The sequence below is a fragment of the Cornus florida genome, unplaced genomic scaffold (genome assembly GCF_030987335.1).
Source record: "Cornus florida cultivar Cherokee Brave unplaced genomic scaffold, ASM3098733v1 CherokeeBrave_3.0.0_Hap2_Chr11, whole genome shotgun sequence".
Lineage (NCBI taxonomy): Eukaryota > Viridiplantae > Streptophyta > Magnoliopsida > Cornales > Cornaceae > Cornus > Cornus florida.
The window spans coordinates 137,909,121-137,929,871 of record NW_026775581.1 but is presented as its reverse complement, the minus strand read 5'-3'; the positions used below and the strand labels follow the sequence as shown (position 1 = coordinate 137,929,871).

The window sequence follows — 20,751 nt, the reverse complement described above, 5'->3', positions numbered from 1 at the left end:
CGTGAACACAGATTGCCACCCCTTCGGTTCCCATTTTAGCAAAGTGCGAGCACGTGAGTTTCTTAACTAGTCAGCGCCGTAAATGATAAAGTCAACTGCCTTATCAAACAGTGGACTTCTTAACCATAACTACAACGTGCAAGTGTATATACATATATATCATACAAGCTCATCTATCGAACGCCCTCGAGAACAAAACTGGGAAGGAAAATAAGGAAAGGAATAATTCTTGGATTTATGATCATACAAGCTCATCTATTGAACACCCTTGTGAACAAAACTGGGAAGGAAAGTAACAAATTGCATCTCTTTCTTCAATTGTACTGAAGAGGAATAATTCTTGGATATTAACTCAACAAATAGAGCCCACAACCTTCCCCTGTTCCCCTATCTTTTTTATTCTAACAGTACACTCAGTTTCAAAGTAAAATGATCTCAACAGCACAGTTTGCGGTTAAACAGTGTCCAAAAATCTTTCATCTTGGAGCTTTGAAGCTCAATATTTTCACCTTTATCATGTGGACTTGGTCTTCTTCTTCTTCTTCTTCTGTGAGGCAAAGTTACTAGGTCCAATTTCTATGGACATTCGCTTCGTCCTGAAAAGCAAAGAAACAGTTAACTAAACACCCTAGAGTATAAATATGCATGTTTACTCAAAGCAAAAGCCAAAAAAAAAAAGACACAGCAGAGAGGAATACCGCTTGGAGAGTTCCCCTGCATTACCGTTGCCCTCTTCAGTTGCAGCATCTGATGAAGAAAATCTCATCAAAATTCCAGAGAACAGGTTCAAGAACAGAACCAGATAAATAATAAAGTGCATTTCAACAAGACATCAGAGGAGAAAAGTGAAGGCCAAAATCCTAGAAGTTGAACAATTTAGACAGTCGCAAAAAAAAAATATATAAATAAATAAAAATAAAAATAAAAATCTGACACTCCTTTGAGTCAACTTAGAACTGTAACCTTGATCATGCTGCTACAGCTAATTAAACATGACCCCGAGTTTGGCACTAACTAATGAAATCTATGGCTGTTGCATCAATAATCGTTCTTTCCTGATCAAAGTGTTGAGCAACGGAGGGAGTAACCTTTTTATAAGGTACCAAGTTCACCAGTGAGATTTTTCAACTGTTCGCCTTCGGAAAAATCTTGTTATGCTTGATGAGAGAAATTCATGTGATCTTTCTTTTGATGAAATCTTTGGAAAAATAAATGGGTAATGGAGGAAAATGTTGAGGATGGCTTTACCACGTTAAAAATCTGCAGAATGCAGATCAGTGTAACATGACTTCTAAAAATGTGAAGTACTTGTCACAACACCTCTGTATGGGTATAGCACGTGTTCAACCTGGTAAGCATATTTGAAAATTTAATAATTACATGATTGTATATAAAAATCGTTTTTAATATTGTTTTGTTACATAATTACTTCAAAACAAGTGAAGTGCCCATACTAAACACTTTATGTACATAAAACGTTTTATCTTAAAAATATAAAAGAATATAGAAAATAGTAAATACTTGCTCATGTTCCCACATCCTTGGATTTGGAGACATGATAGATATGACAGTTCCCACACCCGTCAAGCTCGTGACTTTACTGAATCCGTATAAATTCTCTTCCTAGCTATGTTACAAAAACTCTGGAACGTGTGTCGGGTGAGGGTATTATATCCACACGTCCGATGTGTCAAATCCCCAAAGAAAAAGACACATGGACACTACTACATATTTATATTATTTAATATTTTTTTAGGTAACATAATGCCTTCACTTAACGTTGTCTGCAATATTGGCATTTCACTCATTTTGAAACAATAACATAATAAAATTGAATTATTGGATATGGTTTTTAAGTGCATGTCCAACCAACACATATCCCATACCCATGCCCGAGCAATGTGTGTCGAACACGGGTACTTCAACTACTGTTGAAGAGTCTATGTAACAAGCTTTCTAGGGATCATCCAATGAGATAAGCTATCCATGTGTCAATCTTAAGAAAACCATTAGGTGAATATCTGAGGCGCACAGTTTTTAAATATTTTATTCATCATATTTACAAAATTTGGTGAAGAACTGCGCACAGTTTTTAAATAATCTGAGGAAGAACTGCATATTCAAATTCTTAAAGTTACATTATATAGATCGATCATAATATGGGTAATGATCATTCAACTAGATCAAATATAAAGTGCTATTGTTGGAATCATACCTGCGCCGTTAGCATGTTCAGTTCCTTCATCATCTAGGTCCAAAGGATCTCCCATTGGAGGAATCCAGAACTCAGCTTCTTCAGAATCACTGTCCTTGTCAGAAGATTTCCTTACTTCGAGGATAACTTTACCAACATTCTCCTCTGCTTTATTTTTCTTTTTCTTTTTCTTCAAACCATCTGCTTTTGGCTTTGATATTTTCTGTGGTGTTTGCTCACTCTTTTCTTCTAGTATTCCATTTGGGGTTAGCTTTTCAGCTTCCATTTGCTCTGTTAAAATGTGTTATCAATAAGGTATATGACTAACACTAAAAGGTTCCATGAATTTTTAGCAGAAGGGCACAAACCAGATAAACAAAGAAAGAACACAGACCTAACTTGTTGAGGAACCGTCTTCCATTAATATGCTTCCATATATGCTCCTCAGATTTATTGACGGTATCTCCTGTTAGCTTACAAATTAACTTCGAACTAAAAAAAAAAAGCCCACACAGGAAAGATGTATCAGTGGTACACTCACGCGAAAGAAAAAGGAAATAGAAACACAAAAACTCTTGACGGGTAGTATTTTCTAGAAAGGATTTGATTATCCAAATTGGTATTTCTCAATGCTGCTAGGAAATAAGTTTACTATCCTATAAATCAAAATACGAAATGTCAAGACTATTCACCAATTCAAGACCCTATGAAGACTTATACCTGAACCTGACAGTGTGTGATAGGCTAATATAACAATTGGCTCAGTTAACATGACATTCCACCTCATCACAAAGTTCAAAATTTTCACAACAGTTTAGTTTCCCCCATATATTCGAGGCCTAGGTAAACTCCCTGTTACCTTAACATTCAAAATTTTGTGCAAATCAAAAGTTCAGAAGATATTTCCACCCAAACAAACGGTCCGGTCCCAAAAGCATCTTCAGAGGCTAATTAAGAACGTCTTAGTTAGTAAAAAACATCTCTTTACAATACAGTAGTACAAAATTACAAATTTACAAAATTACAGGGTTTGCTAATCATTGACAATTAAAAATTAAAAATCCATAACGATTTTAAAAAGAAGAGGGTTCTGCTTCAGCATGTTGATATATATATATATCTATGCGCGTGTGTGTAATTAAGTAATTATGTATTAATGTGCATAAACCCTAAACCCTAGTTAGAGGGAAGAGGAAGAAGGGGGTGTCATAATTTACCGGTTGTTAGGGTCTTGCTGAAACATGTTGAGAGGGGGCTTTCTATGGGCCAAAGCGGCGTCGATGAGACCCATCCGGCAATGCTTGCTCTGGGCGTACGAATCCTTGGCGTGGGCCGGCAACTCGTGGCCAGTCTCTACGCATTTGAAGCGGCCATTCTCCAGCTCTTTGAAGCTCGGTGGGCCCAGTAGGTTTCGCCCTTCCTTTCCCATCTCTTCTTCTCCTCCTTTCTTCGCCATTGCTCTCCGCTGTCTCTTCTAGAGAGAGAACAAAACGTAGGGCAAATTAATTTGCTAGCTCGCTGGCGGTAAGTGAGGCCAAAGAGGAATACGGCGTCGTACCATCTTGGCTCAAAACTTGCCAAAACGACGACGACCCACATAATATTATGGTACCATAAAATATTTCCAAGTTTAAAAATTAGCTTTTCCTTTTTATAAAAACGGAGTGAAACCCAAAATATAAAACCTCAGCAACCAAAATTTTAATTTATGAGTACAAATAATTATCACATTCTTTGAATAATTTTGATTCTGATATTGATGAGATAAAATTATTTTTAAAGTTACAAGTTTTAAAAGAAATTTTACCAAAATTTTTACAAAATAAGGTTTTATATTTTGGGTTTCACTCGAGGTTGGGCATAAGTCCTTTCTAAAATTTAAATGAATGTAAACCAGTTAAATATAATTTTTTTGAAAAAAATTATTTTGCATGCACATGAGTCCAACGATAATATAATAATAAAATAAATTAGTTTCTAATTTTAAATTTAAAAAATTCTTTTTCTTTTGAAGGTAGGGAAGGAAACAATTATTGTTATTACATATATAAATTGATATTATAAGTAACTAGATTTATTGTCAGATTATTTTTTATAAAAATTATTTATTGTCATAAATTTACATTGTGTTTATGAAAATTATGAACCGAAATAAATATGTGTTTAGCTTTTAATTAGTTATGCTTTTATGTAGGATTATGAAAAATAGAGATATACTACTAGGATAATGCTTGGGTCCTCCGTCTAGGGGTATGAAGTTCATCTTTCATATGATGTGATCCAATATTATTGGAACATGTGTCTTAAAAATAAACAAAAATTAAAGATGGGCATTCCCCATTTTTTATGAGTTAAACTGGTTTTTTTTTTTTTTTTAATCTTCCTTCCTTTCTCCACAGCAAAACAATTATCTCTCTTCTTCTCCTCTTGATCTCATAGAGTCACAGTAATGCAAATCTCAATTAACTAAATAAAGAGATAAAACAAAAACTCAAAACTTTGTAGAAAAGAGTAAATAAATAATCACTCATTGTCCAAACTTGCTACATAAATAAATAATTATTTTCAACTTAAAATAATCATTCAAATTTTAGTAAAGAAAAAAAATATATCAAAATTCTATAGAAATCATAGAAGAAATAATAATAATAATAATAATAATTATTATTATTATTATTATGATTATTATTATTATTTTGCCATTATCATGTTTTGCAACAATTCTATTAATTTTTGTATTTATGATTGTCTATATGTAATATTGGATTGCTAGGTATATTGTCCGATAACTAAGTAATAAATAAACAAATTATACATTAGATCGATACACACCGAGTTATTGACTAAAACTTTTAGGTTTTTAAAAGTGTGTGTGTGTGTGTATATATATATATATATATATAGTTTTATAATTATAGTGTTTCGTGTGAACTTAAGGTTTTAAAATGGAGATAGACAGCCATGAGCAGCGGAGGAAGGTGGTGGCGGCAAGAAGTGCAGGATGAAGACTAGGGTTTGTGATGGTGGTTGAATATGGAGATGGAGAGAGATTTGCTCTGTTGTGAAGAAAAAGAGGAAAATTGATCGTGTTACATAAAAATAAAATAAACTAACAAACAAACAAATGTTTAACATGTGAAAAATGGGCAATGATCATTTTTAATTTTTGTTTATTTGTTAGATGCATGTTTCAATAATATTGGATCATGTCAGATGAAAGACCCAAGCATAGCTCATACTCCTATTATATTAATGATTCTAAATTTGAAACCCTTTCAAATGAGATCATCTGTGTCCCCTATGCTCATAGCAATTGGGGTAAATTGCAACCCATGCCATGTAGTGATCGGCATTCGTGTATACAGTGTAAATAGTTCGTCTGATTTTATAAAAGGAGCAAAAATTTTCTACTCTTCAAGAAAATTTAAACTTTATTTTGGCAAAATTACAAAAGAGGAGAGAATGCAAACATACCTTTACAGTGACTATTGAACTAAAAAAAAACCTACCCTATTTTATAGGCAATTACTGTAATTAACTTTATAAAAGGTCAAAAAAAAATAATAATAATAAAAAAAAAACAATAAAAAAATTGTCAATTTCTTCCCGCAATTCCGCCCATCACCCACAAGAAATTGATTCCTGACCTAAGATTTATGTGCTCTTTCCAACACACCGACCGACGACCTTTGGAGTGCCTCGTAGTCCTCACCATTTTACAGAGACATGTCGACACATGCCCTCATTTACCTTTGTACGAGCCTCACTGTCATTAAAATTGGAAAATGATAGAAGAGGCTGCGGGCCCTCCCACCGATTTTGTGTTCCTGACCATTGGACCACCTCATCAAAACCACCTTGCATGTTTCAGTCTAATACCGTAGATTGAGATTCTCTCAATTATGGAAAGCGCTGTGGATTACAGCCAAAACTGTGAAAGAAAATAACAAAAGTGACACTGTCTACAGCAATAGCAAGAACAACGCATGCCCCTCTCCTGAAAATCATTAGTAAAGCCAGTACTGAACTCAGACACACCACATGACTCCCATGACCATATCTGATTTCTTTTGTCCTTTTACCTTCCCTACAATATCACTATATCTAATTTTCTGAGTAGAGACTCTATACATAAGTGAGAAGCCAAGTGGGTTTTTCCAACAAATGTCAACACTTTTGCTGCAGAAAATAGCAATGGAGGGGGTTAAAATTTTGTTGCTTTTCTGGGTTTTGAGTGTTGGAGTAGTGACCGTAATGGGCCTGCCGCCTTGTAATTTTCCGGCTATCTACAACTTCGGCGACTCAAATTCGGATACCGGTGGTATATCAGCGGCATTTGAACCTATTCCTGCGCCGTACGGCGATAATTTCTTCCGAAGGCCAGCCGGAAGAGACTCCGATGGGCGGCTCATCATAGACTTCATAGGTAAGAAACATATCAATAATAGTACCCACTTCAGTGTTTACTTCCATTGATGTAGTTATAATTTACTTGTTAATGTAGCTGAACACTTGGGCTTACCATATCTGAGTGCGTATCTTAATTCACTCGGGACAAATTACCGGCACGGTGCGAATTTTGCGACGGGAGGGTCGACCATCAGGCGTCAGAATGAGACCATTTTCGAATACGGTATAAGCCCCTTTTCTCTAGATATGCAGGTCGTGCAATTCAATCAGTTCAAAGCTCGAACAGCGGATCTTTACAACCAAGGTCATTCATCCAAAACTCCAAATACTATGTATATGTAGTACATATGTGTGTGTAATTTCTAATGAACCCAAGAAAGTGATTTCTTTTGCTTATCTGCAGCTAAGAAACCTGCTGACAGAAGCAATCTTCCAAGGCCGGAGGACTTCTCCAAGGCTCTTTATACATTTGACATTGGCCAAAATGATCTCTCTGTTGGGTTTAGGAAGCTGAGTGTCGAACAACATCGAGCAGCTATACCGGACATAGTCAATCAGTTTGCTGCAGCAGTCCAAGTAAGCCAATAGTCTCTCTGCTTTTATGCATACATATTACATAGTGTGTATTATTGTGCGTCAGTGCTAAAATTGATAAAAATGTGACAGCATCTATATCAACAAGGGGCAAGGACATTCTGGGTACATAACACTGGTCCAATTGGTTGCTTGCCGGTGGCCACTTTGTACATTCGCAATCCGGCACCTGGATTTCTCGATCAGTATGGTTGTATCAAAGGCCAGAATGACATGGCTGTAGAGTTCAACAGGCAGCTTAAGGACAGAGTCACGAAATTAAGGGCAGAGCTTCCTCGTGCCGCAATAACATATGTGGATGCATTCACTGCCAAGTATGGATTAATAAGCACCACAAAAACACAAGGTGATCAATCGCTAGTAGACAATATGAAAACACAATGTATACCTCAATAACAAAATGGTGTTTGGGTGTTCAGTTACAAAAATCAGTCCTTCAAGCAATGTCTATGGTTTTACTTATGTTGCTCTGCTATTCTCAACAGGATTTACAGATCCGCTTAAAATATGCTGTGGGCGTCACGAGAATGATATCAATGTGTGGTGTGGGCAGAAGGGTTATTATAATGGTACTGAAGTGTTTGGCGCCGCTTGTGCAAATCCATCAGCATATGTGAGCTGGGATGGAGTTCACTATTCTCAGGCTGCAAATCAGTGGGTGGCTAATCACATACTCAATGGTTCATTGTCAGACCCGCCAAATCCGATTAGTCGTGCATGTTTTAAGCGCGGAGGCATGTAATCCTAGCCATCTACGTAAGCCGCTATTATTCAATTCATGCTATAACAGAAGAAATTAGTATCAAGAGTCCAGAAGTGTATAATTATCAAGTCCCTCTTTTGGACTTGTAACGGGCATCAGATCAAAACTAAATGATGGAAGCAACGATAAATAATTATTCTCCTGATCAACGTCAAATTGAGCACATTGGTTATGCTTCTTTTACTTATTGAGGTCTGCGGTATGATCACTACCATCTACTTCAACTAGAATACATGGAAAAGTCATGAATTTTCAAACATAAATCATGTTGTGATGGTTGATGATCTTGTTGTTACATTTTACATCTTAAATGCCCATCTGAATAAACTTTATGCAGACAAGAATGCTCTAGGCTGAAACATGCTGCAACAAAATTTCTATGTAATATTTAGATGGCATTTATGGAGCATAATTAACTAGTAATGATGTGTTCTGTTCCATGGCCAAACCCCACCATGCTCTCTTACATGCTGCAGCAAGCTCAAATGGGAACCGAAATGCAATTTTCAATTCAACTCAAAGGCATCTAACAGAGCGCTCGTAGAAAAGTTCACTACACCATCACGTCAAGATTTCTTATCACAGCATGTTTTATTTGGCCATCCAATGTCTTCTCAGTGCTGTCTTGACTTAAATGGGACTGAATATCTGGTCAATTTCTCTCTCTCTCTCTATAGTTCCTTGTATAACCTTATATTTATCTCAATCTCATTTGAACTACACAATCAATATACATGTTTGTTGACCATCTGAACAAACATATTTGTTCTTTAAACTGTACATTATCTTGTGCCATTACTTGTACTGGTTATGGTGTAGAACAAACATAAAAGATGTCTCTAGGTGGCCAAGCTAAGCAGAATACTAATGCCAGTACCTGATGTCATGATCATTCCCGAGCTAGCTTCACATCAAGGACCAGGGAGTCACCATGTAGTACCTGAAAGATTTAAATTTAGCATCTCTTGATCAAGATTTAAATTTACTCTTGGTGGTCACTCAGTAGTTTTCATTGCCTTTAAATCATGTTGGTCAAATGGAATGTCGGGATGCATGAAAGTTCATACAGTGTACACATTTATCCGAACTGCTCAAAACCCTCAATTTTATAGTAGCCTGGACATGAAGATTAGATGCTTGTATAAGGAGAAGTGCTATGTGAAGAAAGCTGCATTGGATTGAGATCAAAAGATCCATGGCAGTGTTGGGCAAAACAATCAACATTTGTTCAATAGAAACTGAATTATCATTCAAGAGTGAATTTAATAATAATGAATACAGAAACCAAAATTACATAGATCTGTTTGGCAATTCTCAAAATCTACCTAGATTAAAAATCACATAAAGTCGTGAACCAAAAATTTTATGCTGAAATCACTGGATAGTTTAGTGGATGAAACCATCTCAAAGTTAATTTATCCACCTCTACTATGTCAAATCTCAAAAATTAACACAAAGGGTACAGGGATGCTTACCATTTAGGGTTCAGCTGTCAATGTTTCCAGCATTCAATTCTTCAAGAAGGCCAAGGAATAATTGAGTAAAAGGATTGCCCAGTAAATACAAAAGCCTTAAAGCTAAACTTGGACGATGAGAGACAGTTCGAGCCCAACCCGGCATATAATATTATATATATATTTTAGCTTGGTTAAAGATAGGGTTAGGTTGAGAAAGTTATCATAGTTCCTTGCATTGATTGAGTTAGGATCAACTTAAGCTCCAATAATGGAGTTAGGTTAGAGTTGTATTTCCGCGACAAGATTTTAATAATAATTACAACAATAGTACTTGTAAGATTAAAAAAATAAAACCAGGAACAATGATATAGGTAATAGATTGTATAAGGTATGGGTCATCTTACAGTTCTGTCCGACCCCAACTTGATTGAAATCTAATTTAAGCAATAAAAAGACGTGTCCAAATATTAAATTGGATTCATTAGCTGTTTTTGTACCCTCACAGCATGCTGCTTGGACTTCTTATTAGCTTAAAATTTTAAAATGTTAAACGTGCTTATTTCATTTCACTTTTAAAATTCAAACTAATGAGAAGCCCAATTCAATTGAGCATTTTGATATTGAATCATTATAGACTTTATAGTCGTCATTCTTGTTGCAAGTTTGTCATTTTTCCTAAAACACCGCCATATAAGTTAAGGAACAACTTGATCATTTTGTAACAATATGCAGTTTTTTAATTCAGAATACAACTTTAGTATCACGAGATCTTCAACCTCCACTCTGTAAGTGACTTGTGACAAACTGAGACCTTTTACCTCAGCCCCTGGATCTCCCTTTATAAAAAACGTGAAGTCAAGGGTTCTTCTGGTGGGAACAATGGAGTTCTTAAGAGTTTTAACTGTTGGGATTTTGGTTTCATGGGTTCCAAGTATGGTAGGAGGGGAGGTGATGGCTTCACACCTTGGTCATATTCCGGCCATTTACAACTTCGGCGACTCAAATTCAGACACCGGCGGTATTGCAGCAGCTTTTTACCCCATGGCAGCCCCATGTGGTGAGACATTCTTCGGAAAACCTGCTGGAAGAGGCTGTGATGGTCGCCTTATCATAGACTTCATTGGTAACAAAAAAATAACTTCAATTTGGAGTACTAGGTGTATAAAAATATATACATATATGCCCTCTCTGTCTCTCTCTCTATATATACACACATAGTAAACTATATATTATTTTGCAGCTGAGCATATGAAGTTGCCATACTTGAGTGCATATCTGAATTCAATTGGAACCAACTTCAGGCATGGTGCAAACTTTGCAACCGGAGGCGCAACCATTAGGAGGCAGAATGAATCATGGTTCCTAAATGGTGCAAGTCCATTCTCTCTTGATATTCAGACAGAGCAATTTCATCAGTTCAAAGAACGTACAACCGATCTCTACAATCAAGGTAATCTCAAAAGCATTCAATATTAACAGAAAATACATCTCTACATTTTATACTACTCAGACTAAACAAAATATATGTGTCTGTGATGGTCTTCTGCAGCCAAAAAGCGATCCAAGAGAAGCAATCTCCCGAGGCCCAAGGACTTCTCCAAGGCTCTTTACACTTTTGATATAGGGCAAAATGATATTGCTGCTTGTTTTCGGAACAATATGAGTGATGAACAAATGCGAGTAGCTATACCGGACATCGTTGATAAGTTTGCAGCAGCAGTTAAGGTACTTTCTAAGCTGTGGTTTAGTATTGAAATTAATGTGTGTTATTGCTAAAATTGATGTATGTTTGACAGTTTCTGTATACAGAAGGGGCAAGGGTGTTCTGGGTACATAACACAGGCCCCATTGGTTGTTTGCCAGTAGCCATTGTGGGTGTTCGTAATCCGAAGCCAGGCTATCTTGACGAGCAGGGATGTGTCAAGGGTCAGAATGACATTGCCATGGACTTCAATAGGCTGCTAAAGGATAAAATGATCCAACTAAGGACAAAGCTCCCTGAAGCTGCAATAACATATGTGGATATTTATGCAGCAAAGTATGGATTAATCAGTAATGCAAAGAACCAAGGTAATCATAATCTTTAGCAATATTTACACCGAGTGACTGCTTAAAACTTGGACCTAAACCGTCTTTGCGTTCACAATTAAAGTTTTTACCACTAACGGATCAAACAGTGGTTCTCTTGACATTTATAAAATATATACACCAATATGATGGTGCTACTATTCACTTTCTATTACAAGCAATGCAATAGCATAGGTTCATAGATAGTAATAAATTTTATTATTTTTTATTTTTATTTTTTTTTGCGCCACAATTTGAGTCAGGATGAATATACAAATGAAAAATAAATGGGAAGAGCATTTAATTTACTGGGTTCAAAACCAATCTGAGATCTACACATTTATATAACTTTTATTTTTGCTACAAACACAGTCCCTGAGTGACTAAACTGCCTAAACTTGGCAGGGAATAGTTTTAGTCACTCTTTCACCTTCACATGGCTTATTTGTCAAATGGGCCAGGTTCAGGGTGTTGGTGCTTGTGGCCAATGGCCCAGGTTCGAATTCCCATCCCATATATATCAGTTGCTTTTAACTTCCAAAAAAAAAAAAAAAAACAAATAGAAGAAGAAGAGAGGTTTGGCCCAGGTTCGAATTCCCATCCCATATATGTCAGTTGCTTTTAACTTCCAAAAAAATAAAAAAAATAAAATAAAATAAAATAAAATAAAAAACAGATAGAAGAAGAAGAGAGGCTTATTTGTCATTACTGAGGTGTAAACAGTATCCTAGTTGGTGAAGTCCCCAATTTGCTTGACCTAACCCATTGTGAAAAGTCCCATGTGTTTCTCATGATATAAAAAAATACTTGTGGGCTAGACACTTGTGTACATTTAGGGATTGTTAAATTGATGATGATTCTAGTAAATTTATGGTGGTTGATTGAACAGGTTTTGACGAGGCCTTCAAGATCTGCTGTGGGATTCATGAGAATGACATCAGTATCTGGTGTGGAAATAAAGGGTTGAGAAATGGTACGGAAGTCTTCGGTGGTTCTTGTGCTAAGCCTTCTACATCTATCAGTTGGGATGGTGTACACTACTCTGAGGCTGCAAATCGTTGGGTTGCTAATCAAATACTAAAGGGTTGGCTGTCAAACCCACACGTTACAAACACCCAAGCATTCCACAAGCACCGGGATTTATTGTAAGAATTCAGTTTGTGCTCTCAACATAGCTTACCTCGTACAAGTACAATGGGATTTAGTGTAATAAGTGCACTATAATTGTCCTTTGCTGTCTCAAGAAATTGTTTAAAGTTTGGTTTTCATATGTTTAATCTTAATGATAAGGACAGTAGCAGCCACTGTATGGAAATAATTCAAGCAAGTGCGCACACACAAAACGTCTAACAACAAGTACAAAAAATCTATTCTCCTGTTTGATTTGGACATAGATGATACGCACCATTTTAGCTTCTTAACAATTGCAAACAAAAAGTCTGTCAATGCTGTTTTTTATTCTTCAACAAGAAGAGAAAGGGAGGTGCCAAAGAAGGGATGTGCAACACGACCTCTATAGGCTCTATCTATTATAAATCAATTGCTACAACTATAGGTCCTCATTTATTTCCACGTGCAATTATGGTATATGAGTCTCTCCTCAGCCATGTACTTGCACCAGCTTCTAATACCTGATCATGTATTAAATTAGGAGCTTACTGATCATGAAGATGTTATGCCCACTACAATACCCGAAACATTTAAATAACACATCCAACACAGCTTCTAGTAAAATTAGCATCTCTTGTTCAACATTTCTGTCAGATGTGTTTAGAAAACAAAGATGACAAACCCATTAACCTTATAGGATTTTCGTTGTGTACGTTAAGAGTCAATAAACTGTGAAGGGGTCTGTGTAGTGTAGATAACGATTTAGAAGTACTCTTCAGATATCTTCAAAATAGATGTTCATCTAGTTTATTTCGATTATATATCCTGATAAGCAAACAAAGGATATTTATTCAAACTAGATTAGAGCTAGCAATGAACAAGTAAGCATAAACAATGGCCACATGAAGGCTCAACTTAAAATGCAAAGACTTGGAACTTCAAAATGAAGGTTCTAACAGATGATATGTCAATCAGTACGTTCAGGGGTTCAAGAAGGGCACAGACACCAAATATCTCCATGTCTTTCTACGGAAATAATTCTAAGAATAATTTCCTATAAACTAAACTAAATAAAAATAGAAATAATCACCCTTTTTCCTGCTATTTTATTAATAATAACTTATAAGTTGGGAATGGAAACAAGACTCACATTTGGTATGATAATTGGTGCGGGGCAGGACCTCTGTTCCACTGCTATAGCTCTGCCACAATTGTAAGCTCCCCCTTTGCTCAATCTTCCAGCCTTGATCGGTTTATCACTGGCAACTCCTGGTCCTTTCCTGCAGACTTGGTTAACCTCATTCCTTGCATGTTTGATATCCCTTCCCACTCTAAACCTAAGTCACACAATTCTTCTCCATGGGTGCCGAGTGCGCTCTTGCCTTCTCCGTGGGTGCCGAGTGCGCTCTTGCTCTCATGTGCGCTCTTGCTTCCACTTTCACTCTGTGTGAGTTAAATTTTGCAACTTTGGCGCTCCCATGCTGTGTGACTTAGCTCCAAACCCTACTGTTGATGACACTATCCTATGGTCTCCATGTCCTACTGGTAGGTTCTCCCTCAAGCACATCACTCCCTGTTTTCTAACTCCCTCACCTCTTGTTATTAGGTGCCAACCATCAATTCCCAACCACTGCTTCATAACCTGGTGAGTTGTACACAATGGTCTCCAAACCCTCTGTATAAACTAACCACTGAGAACCACTCACACCTCCTTTTTTCTCATTCCAATTTTCCCAATCAATTTGGTTTTTCATCAAGTCCAAATGTGGCTTCTACACTGCACAATTGAACTGGAATTCCTTTATATCTCACCACAGGAGCAATGGGAATCGATTCCTAGTGGAAAAACTCTCCTTCAGAGCCACAATTTATCAAATATGGACTGAGCGTAATGCAAGGTGTTTCGAGGCATTGTTTCTACACAATCACAAGTCCCCCATCGCGTACTAGATGATATGTCAGAGGAAAGCTCATATCCCTCCAATTGAAACACAGTGCAGCTGTGAGACCTCTTCTCCATGATTGGGATCTTCCCCCTTCCTGCTTGACGGAAACTGAGGCTACTGGCATCCATGGACGACACAGAGCGCTATCGGAGTGGCAGAGCTGCAAACCCTAACGGGGTTACTGCTAACGGCTAACGGCTGAGTTGGGTTGGGCTTCTTTTGAACCATCCATTGGGCTTGAGTCAGTAATGCTATTGAGGTTTTCTCTTGCAATGACTTTGGGCTTGGTTGGTCTTTTTGTTCTTGCACCTCTCGTATCTTACATGGATTTATGAGTGCAACGTGGACGGATTGCCAATGGGCCACGGCACTCGTTTGTCATGCTACAGCTGCACCATCTTTGGTACATAAAAGAAAATAAAATAAAAGATCGTGGGATCTCATAACATATTGTTTTTTAAGCAGAGACGGGCCCAAAAAGCTATGTGAGCGGGGACGAATCCTTTAACAATGAGAAAATAAATAAAAATCAAAACATGGAAGGGGCAATAGTGGAATTTATTTTTAATTTTAGTAGGAGCAATTTAAAATGTTTATAGGTGTATAATTCAGTAAAAGGAAATTAATACGTATACAGCAAAAAAAATAAAATCAGTGGGGGCAATTGCCTCCACCGAGCCTTCGTGCTTGTTTTTGAGGGCTTTTTTAATGCAATAAAATTTTAATGCCTATTTGATAATCTAAATGCAAAAGAGTACCATAATAAAACTATAGTATCATTTCTTTTATCTTCTTTATGTTTTTCAAATAAAAATAGAAGTAATTGTTATTTTTTCTTTCTTTTCCATCATAATTTATTTAAACACAAACAAAAAATTAAATTATCATTCTTTTTCTTCTTCTTTTTTCCTCCCATAACTAATGTTACTTTCATTTTTTTTCTATTCTACTTATCTACGCAAAACCTTTAGGGTTGCTTAGTTTGTAACTTTGAAAAGAATTTTCTATTTTCAAAAAATTGTACAAAACTCTGTGTAGTTCAGTTTTCGGATAACTGTCTTTTGTACTTCTCTAAAAACAGTTTTATGTTTTCTAAGTTCTTAAGAACTGTTTTCAGAATTACAAATCAATTAAGCCCTTTGTCTCTTTGTATGAACTTATTTTTAGCTTGAAATATATGTCAATCCTCTATTGTAGGAGGATGTGGTAGGGTCTTAATTGCTATTTTTCATGAAATATATATCGAACTTAAATATATATTAAAATAAAAGGATAAAAGAGTAAAGTCATAGATGGTTCAATGTGAAATTTTTTAAATCTAAGGAGAAGTTTATGTAAATTTAGCATATCTAGAGGGTAGGTCAATGTAATTATTTCTTGAAACTCATACTAGTAATATAGAGATTGGGTAAGATTTCGGTCGTCTGACACTTTGTTCAACTCCAACTTGGCAACTTTATTGAAGTCAAGCCGTTCTAGCACTCTTCCACCGTTCACACGCTACATATTGATAATTTTATAATGTTAAGGTGTTTCTCCCATTTCACTTTTAATATTCAAAATGAATGGCATCCCAATTCCATTTAGAATATCGAATCATTATAGTCTTCTTTTTCACTGTTCACATTTTTCCTAAAACACCGCCACAAGTTCAGGAACAACTTGATCATTTTGTAACAATATTAATTAAAAATACATATTTTGTATGATGAGAACTTCAATTTTTCCTCATAAAGTGACTTCATTCATTTATAAACTTAGAATAGTGATATATATATACACACACACCCACACCCCAGTGAATAAGTTATTCGTATGTCTAATAAGTAATTACAAATAAATATAATTACAAAATTAAAAAAATAATAAATAAAGAAATTAAAGAGTATTATAAATAAGTCGAGTTCTAAGTTTAAATTAGAAAGTTATTGTAAGTCAATCTGGATAAAATATGACAGTTTAATTTTCCAAACTTAAATTTTTGTGTATATATGGCTATTAGTTTGTTGTATATCAATCAATTTGCATGAAAGAAGGAAACATAAGATTGTTTGTCGTTCACCTTATGTGGTCGTTATATAACAATTTTCTATGTTACCAGCTTTTGTCCTGTTTTTTTTTTAATAAGAAGGAAATATCTATGGCAATTCTCTTAGTCATTTCATCATTTTAATCAACTTTTTTCAGGCATCATCGGTCAACCATATGGTCCATATCAACTATTATTCATAGAATATAAAATGTAAAGTCAAAAATAATGATTTCAATGTTTTAAAAGAAGATACTTCTAATATTTTAAGGCATATAATGACATAAGGCTACTGTTGATTAAGATAAATTATTTATGAGTTTTAATTAAATTTGAGTGAAAGAACAAGTCACTGAACAAAAGAGTTCAATTGAATTCCATTCATTTGCATTCCTATCTACAAGTACAGCGGAGTCTCTATAAATAAGTGAAGTGAGAAGGGACTTCAGTGGAGGAGGCAAGTGTTTAACATAAAAGTCAAACTTTTTTTTCTGGTGGGAACAATGGAGGTCTTAAGAGTTTTAACTGTTGGGATTTTGGTTTCATGGGTTCCAAGTATTGTAGGAGAGGAGGTGATGGCTTCAACACTTGGTGATATTCCGGCCATTTACAACTTCGGCGACTCAAATTCAGACACCGGCGGTATTGCAGCAGCTTTTTACCCCATGGAAGCCCCATGTGGTGAGACATTCTTCGGAAAACCTGCTGGAAGAGGCTGTGATGGTCGCCTAATCATAGACTTCGTTGGTAACAAAAAAAATAACTTCAATTTGGAGTACTAGGTGTATAAAAAGATATATTTATGCGCACACATAGTGAACTATATATTATTTTGCAGCTGAGCATCTGAAGTTGCCATACTTGGGTGCATATCTGAATTCAATTGGAACCAACTTCAGGCATGGTGCGAACTTTGCAACAGGAGGTGCAACCATTAGGAGGCAGAATGAATCATGGTTCGAAAATGGTGTAAGTCCATTCCCTCTTGATATTCAGACCGAGCATTTTCATCAGTTCAAAGAACGTACAACCGATCTCTACAATCAAGGTCATCCCAAAACTCATTTGATATTAACCAAAACATTTTATACTACTCTGTATAAAATAAAATAAATGAGTATGTGATGATCATCTGCAGCCAAAAAGCCATCCGAGAGAAGCAATCTCCCGAGGCCAGAGGACTTCTCAAAGGCTCTTTACACCTTTGACATTGGCCAAAATGATATTGCTGTTGGTTTTCGGAAGATGAGTGATGAAGAACTCCGAGCAGCTATACGGGACATCGTTGACAAGTTTACAGCAGCAGTTCAAGTACTATATGAGTTGTATTGTTTCGTATTGAAACTATCATGTGTTGTTGCTGAAATTGATTTGTGTTTGGCAGTATCTATATCAAGAAGGGGCAAGGGCGTTCTGGATACACAACACAGGCCCCATTGGTTGTTTGCCGGTATACACAGTGAGTGTTCGAAATCCGACGCCAGGGTATCTTGATGAGCATGGATGCGTCAAGGGTCAGAATGACATTGCCATGGAGTTCAATGGGCAGCTCAAGGATAGAATGATCCAACTAAGGGCAGAGCTCCCTGAAGCTGCAATAATATATGTGGATGTTTACGCAGCAAAGTATGGATTAATCAGTAATGCAAAGAAGCAAGGTAATCAATCATAATCTTCAGGAATATTATATATATTCACACCAATACGCTAAAAAGCATAGTTTTTGCATTCACACTAATGGATCAAACAATGGTTTTCTTGACATTTATTAAATAAATATATTCACCAATATGATGGTGGTACAATACCATAGGGTCATATCAAAGATAGTAAAATAGAATAGAAAATGATGGTAGCTAGCAATATTCTTTCAATATCTAGGTGGTGGTGCCATAATCACTCAAATAGTGGTGCCACAATTTGAGTGGGAATGGATCTATACATTTACTGGCTTCAAAACCAATATGAGATCTACACATTTATATACTTTTCTTTTTGCTACAAACACAGTCTTGAGTGGCTAAACTACCTAATCTTGGCAGGGAATAGTTTTAGTCACTCTTTCATGTATATGGCTTGTTTGACAGGACAGAGGTATAAACAATATCCTAGTTGGTGGAGTCCCCAGTTTGCTCCAACTAACCCATTGTGACAAGTCCATGTGTTTCTCATGATAAGCAATAAATAAATAAAATAAAACAATAACTTGTGGGAATGACTCGTGTACATTTAGGGGTGTTAAATTAAATTAACAATGATTCTAGTAAAATTATGCTGCTTTATTTAACAGGATTTGAGGAGGCCTTCAAGATCTGCTGTGGGATTCATGAGAATGACACTAGTATCTGGTGCGGGAATAAAGGGATGAGAAATGGTACGGAGGTCTTTGGTGGTTCTTGTGCAAGGCCTTCTACATATATCAGCTGGGATGGTGTACACTACTCTCAGGCTGCAAATCTTTGGGTTGCTAATCAAATATTAAATGGTTCGCTGTCAAACCCACAAGTACCAATCACCCAAGCATCTTTGGGTTGCTAATCAAATATTAAATGGTTCGCTGTCAAACCCACAAGTACCAATCACCCAAGCATCCCACAAGAACCTGTGATCTGTGTCAATCAACACTATTCAGTTGGTGCTCTCAACATATTTTACAGGGTTTAAGTAACAACAGGATTTAGTGTAACAAGTGCACTATACTTGTACTCTGTTTCAGAAATTGATTAAAGTTTGGATTTCATATCTTTAAAATGACAGTTGCAACCACTTTATACAAATAATTCAAGCAAACACGCACACACAAAACATCTAACAACAAATACAAAAAATCTATTTTCTTGTTTGATTTGAACAGATATGATAACATAACGTCTTATCATTTGCAAAACAAAATGTCTGTGCAACAAAACTTCAATGCTGTTTTCATCAGAGCAAGTAAGGTGTCAGGGAAAGGATGTGCAACATGATAAATCAATTTTGGGATATGAATCAATTACTGCAACTATAGATCTTCATTTATTCCAAGTATAACTATGGGATATGAATCTCTCCTGGGGTGACTGGGTGTAGAGAAGAATGGGTAATAAGTCAAGATCACATGGCTTCTGGTATTAAAAGCCTATTTCGAGATCCACCTAATTCCATGGTATGTTAAGAGGGCAGACAATCACAAGGGTGGAAACTTCGTACAAATCCAATGTTCATAGGGTTTAACTATAACAGTGGTAGCTTCAGATTAATAGTATCACCCATTGTAATGATTCTAGTTGAGACTTGAGAGAACTCACGGTGAGAGTGCTCTTATTACAGCTTTTCTATTACGAGAAAGAGAGGATAGGGGAAGTCTTAAGATCACTGATTGAGGGCGAATATATAATATGTTTCTTTGTAGGAGAGCAAAAAATTTCAGATATGCACACCGGTTGTAATACCCATAATTTTAAAAGGATAGTCTCGGTATTTATTTAATTGTTTTAATTACATTTTTATTTGATTAATTGATTATTTGGCTATTTGTTATATGTTTAATTGACTTAGTTGTTTAATTTAAATTGTGTGTGCTTAAATGGATTGTTCGAATTAAATTGTTATCTTGGTGCCCTGGTAGGTCTAGGTACTCATGCCCACTTTATGTGCGATTTGCATGTTGCCTTCTATTCAGGTTGAGACAAACCTATAATCCAGTGAGCGTCTTATAATGTGTATCTATATATATATATATATACGGATTATTAGTTATTGTTAGATTAACTAGGATGTATACGTGTATCGGATCTCTGCTTGGACTATAGTGGAGTAGAACTTGTTTGTGGGCCTGACCCACCATTATTTTTCAAGTGTTCGTCAGGAGTAGGGATTGTTCGTGCTGAGCAGGGATCATTGATTCAGTATTTAGTTGTAGACAATTGTTTACTATTGATTATTAGTTTGAGATTTTCTAGGGGTCTACACAGTATGGATTCCCAAGTTGTACTATTGGAGGATTAATTGTATCAAAATAATTTATTATTTAATGAAATTTTATTCTGAAGTTTCAATTAATGGATTATCATTTTAGTTTTCTTTTAGAAATTTATTTATTCTTATTTATCTATTTTGTACTCTGTGTTCAATTATTCCCAATTTGTTTTTGATTTCCTCGGGTATTCGGGCGTGGGCCTGGCCAACCCGCATCTGAAAAT

The 20,751-nt window shown here is 36.0% G+C and overlaps 4 protein-coding genes across 4 annotated transcripts; 3 read left to right on the top strand and 1 right to left on the bottom strand.

Annotated features, from left to right (window-relative positions):
• Positions 1-211: 211 nt before the first annotated feature.
• Positions 212-3,695, bottom strand: LOC132284841 (uncharacterized). Its single transcript, XM_059786975.1, has 5 exons — positions 3,412-3,695; positions 2,589-2,686; positions 2,216-2,485; positions 699-747; positions 212-596 (listed from the first exon to the last, which is right to left on the bottom strand). Exons 1-5 carry the CDS (start codon positions 3,648-3,650, stop codon positions 515-517), a joined length of 738 nt encoding a protein of 245 aa, XP_059642958.1. The 5' UTR covers positions 3,651-3,695; the 3' UTR covers positions 212-514.
• A 2,448-nt stretch (positions 3,696-6,143) lies between these two features.
• On the top strand, positions 6,144-8,148 carry LOC132282693 (GDSL esterase/lipase At5g14450-like). The gene is made up of 5 exons (XM_059784442.1): positions 6,144-6,620; positions 6,699-6,908; positions 7,008-7,180; positions 7,271-7,544; positions 7,684-8,148. Exons 1-5 carry the CDS (start codon positions 6,359-6,361, stop codon positions 7,938-7,940), a joined length of 1,176 nt encoding a protein of 391 aa, XP_059640425.1. The 5' UTR covers positions 6,144-6,358; the 3' UTR covers positions 7,941-8,148.
• A 379-nt stretch (positions 8,149-8,527) lies between these two features.
• LOC132282694 (GDSL esterase/lipase At5g14450-like) lies at positions 8,528-12,803 on the top strand. The gene is made up of 5 exons (XM_059784443.1): positions 8,528-10,541; positions 10,659-10,868; positions 10,968-11,143; positions 11,215-11,488; positions 12,375-12,803. Exons 1-5 carry the CDS (start codon positions 10,298-10,300, stop codon positions 12,632-12,634), a joined length of 1,164 nt encoding a protein of 387 aa, XP_059640426.1. The 5' UTR covers positions 8,528-10,297; the 3' UTR covers positions 12,635-12,803.
• A 4,270-nt stretch (positions 12,804-17,073) lies between these two features.
• Positions 17,074-19,108, top strand: LOC132282248 (GDSL esterase/lipase At5g14450-like). The gene is made up of 5 exons (XM_059783855.1): positions 17,074-17,317; positions 17,409-17,618; positions 17,709-17,881; positions 17,955-18,228; positions 18,861-19,108. Exons 1-5 carry the CDS (start codon positions 17,074-17,076, stop codon positions 19,106-19,108), a joined length of 1,149 nt encoding a protein of 382 aa, XP_059639838.1.
• The last annotated feature ends 1,643 nt before the right edge of the window (positions 19,109-20,751 follow it).

Bases quoted from the DNA above. Each gene is read 5' to 3' on its own strand.
- LOC132282693 (XM_059784442.1), top strand. From the start codon at position 6,359: ATGTCAACACTTTTGCTGCAGAAAATAGCAATGGAGGGGGTTAAAATT. The intron at 6,909-7,007 runs GTCATTCATCCA...GCTTATCTGCAG, and splicing joins AGCGGATCTTTACAACCAAG to CTAAGAAACCTGCTGACAGA. The intron at 7,545-7,683 runs GTGATCAATCGC...TATTCTCAACAG, and splicing joins AAGCACCACAAAAACACAAG to GATTTACAGATCCGCTTAAA.
- LOC132282248 (XM_059783855.1), top strand. From the start codon at position 17,074: ATGGAGGTCTTAAGAGTTTTAACTGTTGGGATTTTGGTTTCATGGGTT. The intron at 17,619-17,708 runs GTCATCCCAAAA...GATCATCTGCAG, and splicing joins AACCGATCTCTACAATCAAG to CCAAAAAGCCATCCGAGAGA. The intron at 18,229-18,860 runs GTAATCAATCAT...TTTATTTAACAG, and splicing joins CAGTAATGCAAAGAAGCAAG to GATTTGAGGAGGCCTTCAAG.
- LOC132282694 (XM_059784443.1), top strand. From the start codon at position 10,298: ATGGAGTTCTTAAGAGTTTTAACTGTTGGGATTTTGGTTTCATGGGTT. The intron at 10,869-10,967 runs GTAATCTCAAAA...GGTCTTCTGCAG, and splicing joins AACCGATCTCTACAATCAAG to CCAAAAAGCGATCCAAGAGA. The intron at 11,144-11,214 runs GTACTTTCTAAG...TATGTTTGACAG, and splicing joins AGTTTGCAGCAGCAGTTAAG to TTTCTGTATACAGAAGGGGC.
- LOC132284841 (XM_059786975.1), bottom strand. From the start codon at position 3,650: ATGGCGAAGAAAGGAGGAGAAGAAGAGATGGGAAAGGAAGGGCGAAAC. The intron at 2,486-2,588 runs GTCTGTGTTCTT...ACATTTTAACAG, and splicing joins ACGGTTCCTCAACAAGTTAG to AGCAAATGGAAGCTGAAAAG. The intron at 748-2,215 runs GTATGATTCCAA...TTTCTTCATCAG, and splicing joins TGAACATGCTAACGGCGCAG to ATGCTGCAACTGAAGAGGGC.